This window comes from Coenobita brevimanus, chromosome 75 (genome assembly GCF_032717465.1).
Source record: "Coenobita brevimanus isolate Jiangsu-jjx chromosome 75, ASM3271746v2, whole genome shotgun sequence".
Classification (NCBI taxonomy): Eukaryota; Metazoa; Arthropoda; class Malacostraca; order Decapoda; family Coenobitidae; genus Coenobita; species Coenobita brevimanus.
Genome location: NC_137028.1, coordinates 3,954,131 through 3,968,865, shown reverse-complemented (window position 1 = coordinate 3,968,865; position 14,735 = coordinate 3,954,131). Strand labels below are relative to the sequence as shown.

Genomic DNA, 14,735 nt, shown 5'->3' with positions numbered 1-14,735 from the left:
TGATCTCTCTCTCTCTCTCTCTCTCTCTCTCTCTCTCTCTCTCTCTCTCTCTCTCTCTCTCTCTCTGTACATATATATATGGCGCTTCACATATGTTTATTGTAGCACGTTAGACACATCACACTCCGAATGCGGTATACTCCAAGAAACAAGAGAAAGATTATACTTAAATCTTCAATACGCACTCCAAAGTTAACCACTCGTAACAGCTCGGATCTGGGAGCAAATGACAGCTTAACAGACCAGAACCTGGAGGCAGAGTCAACGGTAAAGGGTGGTTGGCGTGACGTGAAACAGAGTGGTCTTGAGGGCCATGGCAAACACCGCCTGACACCTGAACTATATGGGTGTGTTAGCCAGACGTATTGCCACTTGACGTAACGGTAATACACGAGTGCCGTAACTGAGAAGAAGTGTTTGCCCACAAAAGAACTCACTACTGTATACTCACCCTCCTCCTGCGTGACCCGGCCATAAAGAACATAATTATCCCTGTGTACACTGCTAAGTACCGCGGGCTATGGCCGAGTCCTACCGTGTCAAAGTCTTGCCTATTAACCTACGCTCCAAATAACATACTTCTATATTTTACTTTTGTTGCTACCAGACGATTTTACTGAATCTAAAGGTAAGCTTCCACATTGCGAAAGGGTACGTGAAGCCTATAATTATGTAACCCCTCTATTTCGAAAAGTCAACCTTAAGGCGAATTTAATCGTCTGGAGATGGCAAGAGTAAGAAATAATACATCAGACAAAAGGGGTGCCGTAGTGTTTCGTTCCTGTACACTCGTGAGCCATAGTTTCTTTCCACCTTCTGGCCCAACCATTATCTGGGAGGAAGCTGCACCCAGAGACTCACAGCCGACCAAGACCTGTTCACCATTGTTAAGATGGCAGTTCGAGGCTTTGCCATACAACTGCACAGTACAAAAGGATACATTCCCGATGACACTGTTACCTGTACAATCCGGAAAACTTGCAAACTACCAATAATAGGTCTGTGTTCGATGTTGTGTCATGGCTACGGCTTCCCTGCAGAACGTGGTGCGGAAGAGAATGAGCAGAAGCCGTCGAATGTATTATTAATCTGCGGACAGCGAAACGGTAGGGAAATCCCCACATTTTTTATATCATTCTAAAGACAAGTGAAGGAATAACAATATGGGTCGGACTTTCTACCTCGGTGCTAAGTGTGTTACGTAAACTGGCATGCAATCTAACCATTACGTATCCTCACAGGTGTTACACTTATCCGCCATACGTTAGAGGTTTGCCTACACTTTTGCGCATTCAGTTTTAATAATAGGATCTTACTTCTCACGAGAGTACAGTACAGGCAGAAGCTGAACGGCAGAAGGTGTTACGTGCAGGTCCTAGAAATAATGGTGATAAATCTTAATCCCTTCAAACAGGCTGCGTATTTTTCACTTTATTCTTGCCACCTTCAAACTCTCTCATGCAGCTGAGAAGATATTTATGGAACTGGAGAGGTTAGAAACAGGCTTCATTAATCTATTCAGTACGAGAGCTCTAGTTACACAAATTCGTCAGGCTGTAGCATGAATAAACTCTAGAAACGTCATCGTAGTGAAGTGGTTAAGGCACGATTCTGCACCATTACGTGAAACGAGGGTGGCGTGAGGGTGAGTGATATTTCAGGCGGTGGTCGAGTGCTTACGGTCAACTTTGTCACCTCACGTAAGTCCCGCAGCAACGACCAACAACGCCTTAATTTATTGCACCGACCTAATGGAGAGATAATAGTGGTAATGATCAATGGCACACTTACAACGCTCTATCTGGCTAATAATTCAGTGCTACGTATTGCCATTTACGTGCATAATTATACTCATTACGCTTAACACTTGTGGAGAGCTCCTTTCCTATGATTGGTAGCAGCTGTTTCACTTTGCAAATCGCTATGAAAATTCAAAGTGATGATGATTATGGCATCCAATTCAACTTTTGCTTTTATGCATGGTTATTAATGGCAACATCATCGTCATCTCAACACTTACGCCCGAATAAAAAGATGGGATGCAATAAGTTCCACAAACAAAAAAACATAAAGTATAAAAGTAGCAGAACCACCAACAACACTCACAGTCAGATAAGCCACTTAGTCATTCACACATCACCCAAGCTTTCAGAACCATGGCTCCACCTCATGAGTGAAACGTTAGAGTAATGACATGAAGAACTTGATTTTTCCTGTTTCTCTTCACTTGCAGTTTAGATAATGTACGGATACTTCGTTCCTTGTGAAAGATACAGAGTGGAGTGCAGTGTTACATCGGAAGGAAAAACATTCCTATAAAATGTTCGCCTAAACTCATTTACTGGATTCTCGGGACTATCATACTGTTTGACAACGCTCCCTCCTTGCCCCTGTTCACCCAGCAGTACATCTGGGGAGCTGGATGTCAATTCGATGGTTGCTTGCCACATTCTAGGGTATGATTGGGACTTACCTAAAAAAAAAAAAAAATGCTGTCTACCTTAATGAACGTCATTTAGTCGATAAACATTAATCCTAAGCCTTCCACTTCTGGAATTCATGCGATTATACCGAACAGAATAATCTACGGAAATCAGAACCACACTTCCGGTTCAGTTCCACTTTCTTTGGATACCATACATTTTTCCATTTTATCTTTAATGGGGTTGTTATAACTGTACATTAATAGCATCAGTAGTACAACAGTATCTTTTTAAAATATCTAGTATATGTCTGTAGTCAGGTATATATTAGACAACAAACAAAAACATAAGCGTGATTGTGCTTAAGAAAAGGCTTTTGAATGTGTACCAAATGGGATGGAAGAATTTTAATCCTCAATGCAAAGGTGTTGTGTCGTGGGAGGAGTCTTTACCGGATAAGAGATCCTCAGTCAAGACAGTCCCTCACAAAATGCAGCGTCAGGCAATATACAGACAGTTCACAAAATGAACTGTTAGGTGGGCGCGGGTGAGATGAAAATAAGGCTAGCCATAGATCTGCAGTAGTTGGACACTTGTACCTCTGTTGTAATTCAAGAGTTATACCTCCCTGTTCACCATTAAATAGCAGTTTCGTCTGCAAATGCGTTAGGACGCTTTTAGGTCTAAAAAGATGAATAACCATGACTACGTTATCATTTTGTTTGTTTTGTTAATGATGTCCAAAGTTGTGGCTCGTTTAGATAACCATTCATATCTGGTACAATAGAGAGAGAGAGAGAGAGAGAGAGAGAGAGAGAGAGAGAGAAATGGCGTTTTAGAATAAGCTGTACAACACAATGGATGGCTTTTTTTTGTAATGGTGGTGTAATCCTGGTGGGAGGTGGGAGGCGCCATGTTGTGCTGGAGACGGTAAGGAACCGTTGGGGCCACTGAAGACTTACAGCTGCTTCTCGGGCTTCACAACAGCGCACGTTAGGCACAATGTTACTTTAAATTTCACAGTAATAACGCTGTACTTAACACAAATGTAACATTACACTACCTACAACCATAACCTGGTAACTCCTCTATAAAAACAAAAATCCATGGCAGTGTAAAAAAAAAAAAGTAGAAAAATACGGAATCTTCGTTGTTGTGGGCTCTGAGAAGGGAAGCCATGCAAGAGTAACACAACCTCGGTCCGAGATTTCCCTCCACCAATAGCAGGCAGGCTGTAAGGTGTCGGCGGGCGGGGGTGAGGGAGGGAAAGAGAAGGATTTACGGAGCTTTTAGTTGGGGGTATGTGAGGGGGAGGGAGAGGTGAGGTTGAGGACGAATGACAAATAATAATAAACAGAAAAATGCATATGTGAAATGGTAACAACTAATTTAAAAAATAAATTCAAGCCTGTGCATGTGTGTGTCTGTCTGCGCGTTCGTTCGTTTCTTTCGCGAGAATGGTAATAGATATCGACTTAATTCTTTTTTGCACTAGGTCAGGGTAAGTCCAGGAAGTGTCAGAAAGATACTAAACAAAAATTTTGGCGATCGTGCACGACTCGACAGCATAAAATTGTAGGAAATCGCGGTACGCGAAAATGTCTGTCTGCGTTTGTTCTTTTCTTCCATGAGAACGGTAATAGATATCGACCTAATTCTTTTTGCATTAGGTCGGAGTAAGTCCAGGGAGTGTCGGAAAAATACCAAATAAAAATTTTGGAGATCGCACGCTATGCGACTGCGCGAAATTTGTCGGGAATCACAACACGCCAAAATTATGCGAATATATATATATATATATATATATATATATATATATATATATATATATATATATATATATATATATATATATATATTAACTTTTTTGTCAGAACTGATCATTCTGGGCTTAATAACGGTATGGAAACAAAGATAATGGTATTTGCAAACATTTTGTGATGGAAAGGCCATTAGTCCCACAGATTTTTTGCTGGCAAGCCATACTTTTATATATAATGAACTTCCTTTAAAGTGTGGAAATCCAAGGTTAGGCTGTCAAAGTCTAGTACTTTTCACCACTTGGAATGCGAACCCGTATGCATATCTAGGTTGTCACTCCGACTGGGGCTTTCTAATCACTATACCACCAGGTAAACGTCAGTACTGTGAGTTTTCATTATGTATTGGTAATTGACACAAGCCACAGTAGACTGTCGTTCACAAAAAAGAGTATTCATCGTGCCACTTTGCTTGTAATGTTTCATTCTGGTGTCATGAATCCGGAGATATCAATTACATTTCATTTGCGGTATTTCTAAAGTATACACTATACGACGACTCAAGCCCTTATTTTCTCATTTCTGTGGATTCTTGATGAGTATCTGCTCTTGAAACTAAGCAAGAACTGTAAGGTCACAATTGTCTCAACTTTCTGCGATCGAATTTAGTTATAAAGTTCCCTGACAGGGTGGGAGGGTTTTATATGCCGACTTAACTCAGTTCGGTGGTGGTGATGGTAATAACGATGATAATGATTTTTTGTTTTTATGTAGCCTTGTCTGTCCTAAACTGACTGCCATGTTGCAGAGTGTGACGGTGGCTTGGGCGGGTGTGTAGTGTCGGGCCGTGTTGGTGGTGGCGGGGGTCCAAGGGGCGGGTTGCCTCCGTGGTCGTTGCCCCCTGGCCTCCTCTACCCCTACTCCTCCTCCATCATGCGTTCATACTCAGCCGCCGCACTGGGATCACTCTGGAACTCCAACTCTGCCAGATCGCCCGAACATCACTACTCCTGTAAGTTCACTGCTATATTTACGGGTAGACTAGGTCTCACTATAGGCATTAGACAGGGTCTCTTTACCTCAGCCTGTTCGCACCTAGAACTGAAACAAGATCTGCCTTCATACAGACACGGTTCTGAGTCGTTGAGTAGGGAAATGTTTGTCGGGTGCATTCTTTGTCAGTCACTCTCATTACATCTAGGCGATATGTTTATAAAACAAAATCATACAGTTGGCACTGTAAACTAGAGGAAACTAGTAGATCAACTTTATGTAGAACCATGAAACATTACCATTCAGAATTTCTGTAACTTAATATGGTATGGACTTACACAACCAAAAAAAAAAAAAGTCAGCCTTACTGTACGTTTACAGTTTGTTTAATTAATACAACATTGCCGGGTTACAAGATAAAGAATCGTACTTCCATTCATATTAATAAGCTGTTTCACATCACTCATTAAAATTTATCAGTCAGAATGCGACGTTTTCTTTTGAAGGAAACTCGAATTATGGTTGACGATAATGATGTCCATGATGATGATTTGTTTATGATGTTGACAATGACTGCTTATTCGTAAAGGTTATGATGATATTTTCTCTTTGGGGTGATGATGAAAATGACTCAGTTCCTTTGTTTCTTTCATAGCAATCCCGATGCCCCCTTCCCCTGAGAAGCGTGACGAGCCCCTCAACCTGTCCCTGAAGAGCTCCCGTCCCACCAAGGCCACCATCTGGTCCCCTGCCTCTGCCCTGGAGCAAGAGGAGAAGGAGGAGTCCCTGCCCTCCCCCACGGGTCGCCTCAGCCCTATGGATTCCAGTGATTGCGAGGCCATTCCCGCCACCCAGGATGAACCTTGCCGAGACCCGTGCGCCTCGGCTCTGGAACCCATCAGCCTTAGACTCGGCCTTCGTCAGTACGCGGACTTTGTGGTGAATTTGCAAGGCCTGGCCACACGAGACAAGGATGGAGAGGGAGCAGCATCCGGGAAGAAGGAAGACGGTCTACAGCCCCCCTGGTGCCCCGGAGTTTGGCCCTGGGCTCCACCCGTCTATCGCAGCAGCACAGACTCTTTCACCTGCCAGCAGTGCTCCAAGAACTTCCCTTCCCCCCTCAGCCTGGACATCCATATAAAGCGGGCTCACTCCCCCGTCTCCATCAAGCCCTACGAACCTTACCCCCCAGAGTCCTACAAGACCACCACACAGCAGCCAGTCCTCACCACAGTTACACCAGCACGGACGGAGAAGACGTTTCAGGTTAGTATCATTACCGAATTCTTGTGCTTGAAAAAGTACTTAATATTTCAGTCTGGTATCCTTATTGGATCATTACATTGAAAATGCCGCAACCTTAATGGCAACAATTCTCAAGTACTTCTTATACCAAAAGCAACATGCCAATTTAGGTTTGTATTACAAATGGTAATCATTTTACTGTAAACGACATAACATTTTAAGCCACTCCACACTGGATACGGAGTAAGACTCTCTCTCTCTCTCTCTCTCTCTCTCTCTCTCTCTCTCTCTCTCTCTCTCTCTCTCTCTCTCGCTCTCTCTCTCTCTCTCTCTCTCTCTAGTATCGTATCTTTTATAAAGCTTCCAGAATGCTTGCATGCCCCCGTTTTGGTCACCTAATGGCAGCTGTCCACGCTGCTCGATCTCTGGCAGTCTCCCTATTCAGTTCCTTATCCCTGTGGTCACACTCTTTGACCTCATCCCAGGTCTTTTTTGGTCCGCCTCTCCCAACCCAACCCACGACGTTCACACACTTCAATTTCCGCACCTAACTGTTATCCTCCATCCTCTCAACATGCTCAAAACATTTCAATCTACTCCTCATCACAACAGCAATACACTGAAGTCCCATCCTTCCTCTCAACTCTTCATTCGCAGTCCTAGCCCCCTATGCCTCGCATTCGAGGACGCACTACACATCCAACTAATCGCTCTCATTTCTGTACGTTTGAGCCTACGAATATAATACATTCGTGTGTATATATATATATATATATATATATATATATATATATATATATATATATATATATATATATATATTTATGTACAGTATATACAGTATATGTGTGTATATGTGTGTGTGTGTGTGTGTGTGAAACCCCCACAGAATCCTGTTAATCAGCCATAACGACTAACTCCTACTATTTCCCCTCTATCAGTGTAAACAGTGTGGTAAATGCTTCAAGAGATCCTCCACCCTGTCCACCCATCTGCTCATCCACTCCGACACCCGCCCCTACCCCTGCCAGTACTGCGGCAAGCGCTTCCACCAGAAGTCTGACATGAAGAAGCACACCTATATCCACACAGGTCAGTTGGCGTCAGTTATACAAAGATTTTCCCTCTGGCAGTGTTAGTTACTGGACATGGCGTTAACATGTGCTGTTATACTGATGATGATGATGGTCATCATCATCATCATCATCATCACCGTCTTGGTTAAAAACTAATCGCCATTCCTGCCTAGAGAGAGACCTCTAGTAGTGCAAACCCTTAAGCTCAGGAGACAACTTATCCATTTTACTCTGGCTAACTCCAGACGAATTTACTCGCCACTGGGAAACCTCCCAAAGTCTCGGAGTTAAGTGTTGCTCTGAGTCTTTGAAATACGTAAAGCTAAAGTGTGGCAGCCATTCTTCAATGAGGTATGGAGATATATCGTTAAATATGGACATAAAATCCTTATATGTAACTGGAAGAACTGACAGCGAAAAATTTACATAAAAATTTACTGTGTATGATGACGTCAACCTCTTCACTGTGACTACATAATTATTATTTTACGCTTGCTAACTACAGGGAGGAGTTATTGACGCGAAAACGAAAACTAACTCGCGGTGCTTAAAAAAAAAAAAAAATCACAATGCGGGAACGGATTAATGCATACCTGAGCCACCTACACTCTACCCCCCTCTGGCTGTATCCTCGCTGTATCTGCAGCTTTAGTAACGCCTCTTCCTCAGTTATACATTTCGCATTTTACTACACTATAATCCTCTTCTTAGTGAAGTGAACTGAATTATTAAATAATAGCTTGGCCCTGCAACTACTCGTTCATTAATCTTGTTACTGATGCAAACTACGAGTATTGTATGTTGAGGAAACTACGAGTATGTTGCTATTAAAATGACATACTGGTACGGTCTATCATATGCAAGGAAAAATTAAGGTGCAGTATGCAGAATAAATTGCTAACGAAGAGGTGTTACAAAGATTCCTATGCCAACGGGAAAGCTACACAGAAAACTTCGTAGCGCCCCTTCCTTAGCGATTTATTTTACCATTATATCTTATTATTCTCTTATATAGCATGGAAGAAGATACTGAGGCATGGAGAATAAATCGCTACGGAAGTGATGCTATAATATCTCCAAAGACAGTTCATGGAAAAAGGTACTGAGGTGAGCAGAAATCTCCACGGAAGAGGCGCTATAATATCCCCAAAGACAGTTATACGGGTCCAAGTCCGGAAAGCGGGACAGTCTTCGTACCTCCGCCACCTACGTAACTCGATATTGACATTTCCATCGTGCACAATTACGCTTTCAAGAGCAGGTCTTAGGGCGGAATGCCAGAACCATTTATCAGGTTCGTTACCATGAAAGGCGGGCCGGATCCACATATACAAGCCTTTGTGCCCCGCGCCCTGACAACCGCCTTTTCTGAAGATCTGTGGCGCTCCCTCCGGATTTTATCGACCATCTCCGCGAAGAGTGAAAGGAGCCATTGAATGTGGAATATTTATATTTCATAAATCCTCTTTTTGTAATTTGATTCACTTATCAGGCGGTAAAGAAGCTTAGTGAAGGGAGGGGCGTTTAGCACTGTCGGATTTATTGCCCGGGGGTCAGGCACGCTTATTTCTCACCCTCTTCACCACTTCAGCGACCGTATCCTCTTGAGTTTGTATTCTCGTGAGTTTAGGAGGATTTCTGGCACTTTTCTCTTAGCGGTTTTAGTTCGTCCATTTCACCTTAATATTCTCTTGTATGCTCTTTCTACCCTTTTACTATCGACAATTTTTCTCTCTCTCTCGTCGTCTATCTGGTCGAGGAAATCCATCAACCACATGCAAGCAGCTACCATTCTGTGGCAAACTGAGCCCCGCCTGGACTGGAACAGGGTATTTCCACATCGCGAGGTGCACGGAAAATGGAAGAGGCATAGCCCCCAGGAGGATTAATTTAGTATAGGAGATACGTATGAGTAGTATTTTTAACCCAAACTTTGACTACTTGGTAAATGTGATTACGTTCCCCGCCTGGGAGTGTTGTGCAAGGTCAGCTACCGGTCCTTGATCCCACGTCACTCCCCTGGAACGATGGTAACCATCCACCTACTATGTTTTGAGCGGGTTAACTGGTGCTACACCTCACCCAAAGGGTGACCCGGGACTATGCAGGGCAGGGGCGTCCATCTTCCCTGAGTCGGGCGTATGTTCCGGCCGCATACCCCTACTATCGACACATAAAAGTGAATAATAACGTGTCATATTCAGAAAAAAACAGTAAGGAAGAGGCGCTAGGATGCATTCTCATCTCAAGAAAATACGGGCTTTGGTCTTACAGGGGCTTTCAGGCTTAGCGACCTTTTTTGTTTATTGTATATTAATAATACTCTTGGCATATCAAAAGCATTTTTGTAGTGTCAACATACCTTGCAGTAATATAATATCCTAAAATATTAACGGGTAATATGCAGAAATACACTGGAGAGGAAAAGATGCTAGAAAGCTTGCAAAGGCCATGAGAATACAGGTTTAGGATAGGTGCCGGATGCACTCGGATAACCCTTAACCATGGAATCCGATTTTCTTCGGTTTAGGACAGCCCCCTACAGCGATGGGGTCAGTAGAAGCTATTTGTAACTCCTTCTGTTCGAAAAGTTTATAAAAAGCTGAATAAAACTGCTAGATGATAGCAGTAATGCAAGGTTATAAAAAATGCGCCATCGGACTGAAGGGGTCAAACTTCGCGTATTATTAGTCTATATATCACACCACTTTTATTTCCAATGAATGCTGTAAGCTTTGTTATAGCGACACAAAACTGATAAATTGGAAAACCTCTCTCTCTCTCTCTCTCATACAGTGGCATGATGCGTTATTAGCGGATTATCAAGCTCATAACTCTCCACTACAACAATTTTCCCTCAAACTGAATAAAATCGTCTAGTGGTGGCAAAAATGAAATAAAAATGATGTTCATGCTGAAGATGGTGGTGAGAAGGAGAAGGAGGAAGAGGAGGTTGATGATGATGATGATGATGATGATGATGTAGATGATGATGATGATGGTGATGATGATGATGATGATGATGATGATGATGATGATGATGATGATGGTGATGATGAATGAATGAATGAATGATGAAATTGCTAATTTATTTGAGAAGAAAATCTCCCACTACAGAAGACGCTAATGATGATGATGATGATGATGGTAATGATATATATTTACTTATTAATTTCAGGAGAGAAGCCCCACAAGTGCGTAGTGTGTGGGAAGGCGTTCAGTCAGTCCTCCAACCTCATCACGCACATGAGGAAGCACACAGGATACAAGCCTTTCGCCTGCGGTCTATGCGAAAAGGCCTTCCAGCGCAAAGTTGACCTGCGCCGACACCGGGAATCCGTCCACCCTAATTGTGACCACATCCCTCCACCCCCGCCCCAGCCCTTCCCCACCCACGAGTACTCCCAGCTCAACAATAACAACAATGACAATAACCACAACAACAATAACAACAATGAGAGTGAGAGGAACAACAACCCTTCAGTCACTTCTACAGCCTCGCCTGATCAGATCACTAGCACCACCTTGTAGAGTCCTGGAGTGTGATTCGCAAATATACATACGAATCGTTTCTTGCCGTAACTAAGATTGGCTCACGTTAGAAGGACAAGGGAGGCGGGGATATTGAATCTTGCCATCCCTCGTATTCTTCTTGCAAAAACAAATTTTAGTTTGGAGAGGAAATGATCATATGTTGTTTAGTGAATCTCAGCCCACGCAGTCAGCGTACGTGTTGTGTTCGTATGTGTTTTTATATTTGTGTAACTTGACAGTGATAGTTGTCTCCATAGAAAAATCAAAGCTCTACAAATAACTCTTCACTATATGTATGTTAACTGAAAAGAAAATAAACCTCTGAGAGTAAACAGTGTTACAGGACAAAGGGAACATCTAATTAAGAACTGGACGAGCAAGAGTCTTATGCTTCAGTGTGCATGGAGGTCATTTACAGTATATATATGTATAAATATATTTATAACTTTTTTTCTGTTCCCTCGCACTTAAGTCGTGCTTTTAAGATAAATACTGATAGAAACGAAATGGAAAATGAAAGTGTTTGTAGTTGATGTGATGGCGACAAATGTTCCGTGAAAGACACAAGAGTAAATGACACACACAACTGTACATTTCGCTCTTGTGTTACAGGATGCTTTTGACATTTTGACACACTGAAAAACTTATAAAGGAAGCAATATTTACATTATGCAATGCAATTTCAAGAAGCAATGTTGCATGCATATGAAAAGTGTCACATTCATATTACATGATTATCAAAATCATGACTTTAGTCATTCCTGAGGTACAAACTCCAGTATTAACTTTAGGTCAGCACAATGGTCAAGTCAGTCGTGTTCAGGAAGTGCTGCTGTAGTCTGCGGAGGCTCCCGCTCTCACAGAAATGCACTGTTACAAGGTTCATGTCTTCTTTCTTCGTGCCTCTGAGAAACAGGTGACGAAGGCTGACGCGTGAATGATCAGCGCTTGAGGTGGATGTAAGGAACGAAACGTGGCCTGTTACTTGGTTCCTCAGTTCCGCAGTTAGGGACTAGTCAGATAGCATCAAACCAAAGTAAATTTAAGTCAATTATATTTATTCGTGAATAAATAACAGTGATGTATTATAATTAGGTAATCTTAATGTTCTTCCCCCTAATGCAATCAAATGCAGTGACCTGGACTAGAGACGTACACAAAGGAATTAAGACATTTCTTCCAACTAATTCACGGTTAGAAGGATACATCTTGTTAGTCTGGTCAAGAATTAGTATAATAAAAGACTGTAAATAACTGCGTGTCATCGTCTTCACTGATACAGGGTGTTAGAAAAACCACTGTGCTGTAGAAGACGACACGACTACACCTCGCACTGTCACACCTCACAGTGCCACACCTCGCACTACCACTCCCCACACTGCCCCACCTCACACTCACCTCCCAGTGCTACTTCTCATACCACTATACATCCTAGTGCCACACTTCACACTTCACATTACCATACCCAATACTTCCCTGCTACGCACTACTAAACTTTGTACTGTCACACTTTACGTGCACATCACCCGCCTCACTTCACATACATGCACACCGTATATTACTATTCTTTACACAGGCCTCACACCTCATACACACACCTCACACTGTCCCACACCACACACACACACACACACACACACACACACACACACACACACACACACACACACACACACACACACTCACACACACACACTCACACACACACACACACACACATCTTACACAACAGCTCCTCACACAGGCCTCACACCTCATACACATACCTCACACTGTCCCCCCCCCCCCACATACATACCCCCCGTCTCCTACCTCACAGACTTCAGACACCCTGCAATATCATGTAACGTGCAAATTGTGATCTCACCATTATCTCGAGTAGTAATGGAAGCTCCTCTGTGTACAGTGTCTACTCTGAAGTTATATCTTGCGTGGGGTGTTTCATTGTCAACAGTTTTACAATTTGTGGATAATAAATTTGGCACCTGGTGGTACAGTGATTAGAACGCCCCAGTCGGAGTGACGGCCTTACATAGGTTCGATCGCTTAGATGTGACTGAAGGCTTTCGATCGTGTATATCACTGAGGGAAGTAGGCTGGTCATCTACCCTTAAATGTACTGGACTAATGTAGCCTAGCCTCGGGCCCCTACACCTCGAAGGGGGTAAAATGGGATTGGCTGTTACTGGATAATACATTCCACTATTTTTTTTTTCTTAATGCACCAATTTCGTCGTCCGTCCATAGAATTTTAAAACACAGCTTACCGTTCTACATATTCTAAGATGTCAAGTTTTGTGAATAGTAAATGTGTTGTGTACATAAACCAATATGCTGCACAGAAGTGATGTGCCTTGGCGTTCACATTGTGCCTTTGTGCTACCTACTACGCCCCTCCCATCCCCACCCTCCTTGGCATGTACTCAGCATGTACCCAGAATCACGAACACTCTTACGATAAAATCCCTGTCGTAACTAATTATATATATATATATATATATATATATATATATATATATATATATATATATATATATATATATATATATATATATATATATGAAGGAAGAATAGGGAGAGCAGCAGATCATTCCCGATCTCCTGTTCTTCCTACAAAATAATTTAACTTACTGAAAAATTACCTGTGTTTGCATGAAAGACGAGGATGTCTCTTGTTATTCCTGCAAAACAAATCGAACTTAGAAGAGGAAACTGAGGTTTGCTTTTGCAGGAAGGAAGAGGAAGGGAGAGTCCAATATCTTCTCTTGTTCTCACTGCAGAATTAAATTTTAGATACGAGAAGAAAATTATCGTAAGTTATTATGTGAGTCTCGGTCCCAGAACTTCACTGTATGTCTTCTCAACACCACACCCAGGCCTGAATTCTCGTGGGCTCAGGAGACTCCCTAGTATCTTTTTCCAAATTAACTATTTTGCACATTATCTACTTTCTTATGTGTTATAATTTCTAAATCTCCTTCTGCCAAGTAAAATCTTTGGTGGTTGTGGGGAATCAAACTGAGATACATTCGCACTGGCAGGATTAATGTTGATTGTTTCTAAATCTTCAACTGCGAGAGGCCTCCTGCGAGCTGAATTAAATCGTCTGAATATGGTAAAATAAAGTTCAGATGATGTCAGCTACAGACAGTGTTTCAAAACTTATTCTAGACCATTTTATTCAGTTCAGGAGAAACCTCTCAGGACGACTGGGTTTATATCAAATGTTTACTAAACATGACACAGAAAATATTAACGTACCATTTAGAAATAAGTGTCTAGCGAAAGGTGCGAGAAAGCCTCCTATGCCCAAGAGATATATGTTCTCCCATCTCCATACTGTGTAAAGGACTATTTAAGTAGTTGTAGACTAGAGAGGCTCTCCCATAGTACTAGCCAGCCCCATGATTCACAAACACACGTACCATTATTTTCCTAGCGTAACTATGATTTGGTTTTGCAGGGAGGACAAGGAAGGGAGGGAGCAAAATCTTCCCCTGCCTCCTGTTCTCACTGCAAGGCTTAACAATTAAACCCCTGGCTGATCAGAAGAGAGAATAACGAAGGGCGAGAGCTTATTCCTGCCATGTCTTTTATTGTACCTGTATAAACAAAACGAAAATATGATTCATTTTTGCCAGGAATAATACGGTACATGGGAAAATCCTAAGTTTTCTCCTTCTCTCTGTTAAAACAAATCATAT

General features: G+C 42.3%; 1 protein-coding gene across 1 annotated transcript; it reads left to right on the top strand.

Annotated features, from left to right (window-relative positions):
• The first annotated feature begins 892 nt into the window (after positions 1 to 892).
• On the top strand, positions 893 to 11,028 carry LOC145408025 (uncharacterized). The gene is made up of 5 exons (XM_080278827.1): positions 893 to 1,106; positions 4,992 to 5,195; positions 5,832 to 6,442; positions 7,363 to 7,513; positions 10,676 to 11,028. The coding sequence occupies exons 1-5, from the start codon at positions 893 to 895 to the stop codon at positions 11,026 to 11,028; spliced, it is 1,533 nt and encodes a 510-aa protein (XP_080134953.1).
• The last annotated feature ends 3,707 nt before the right edge of the window (positions 11,029 to 14,735 follow it).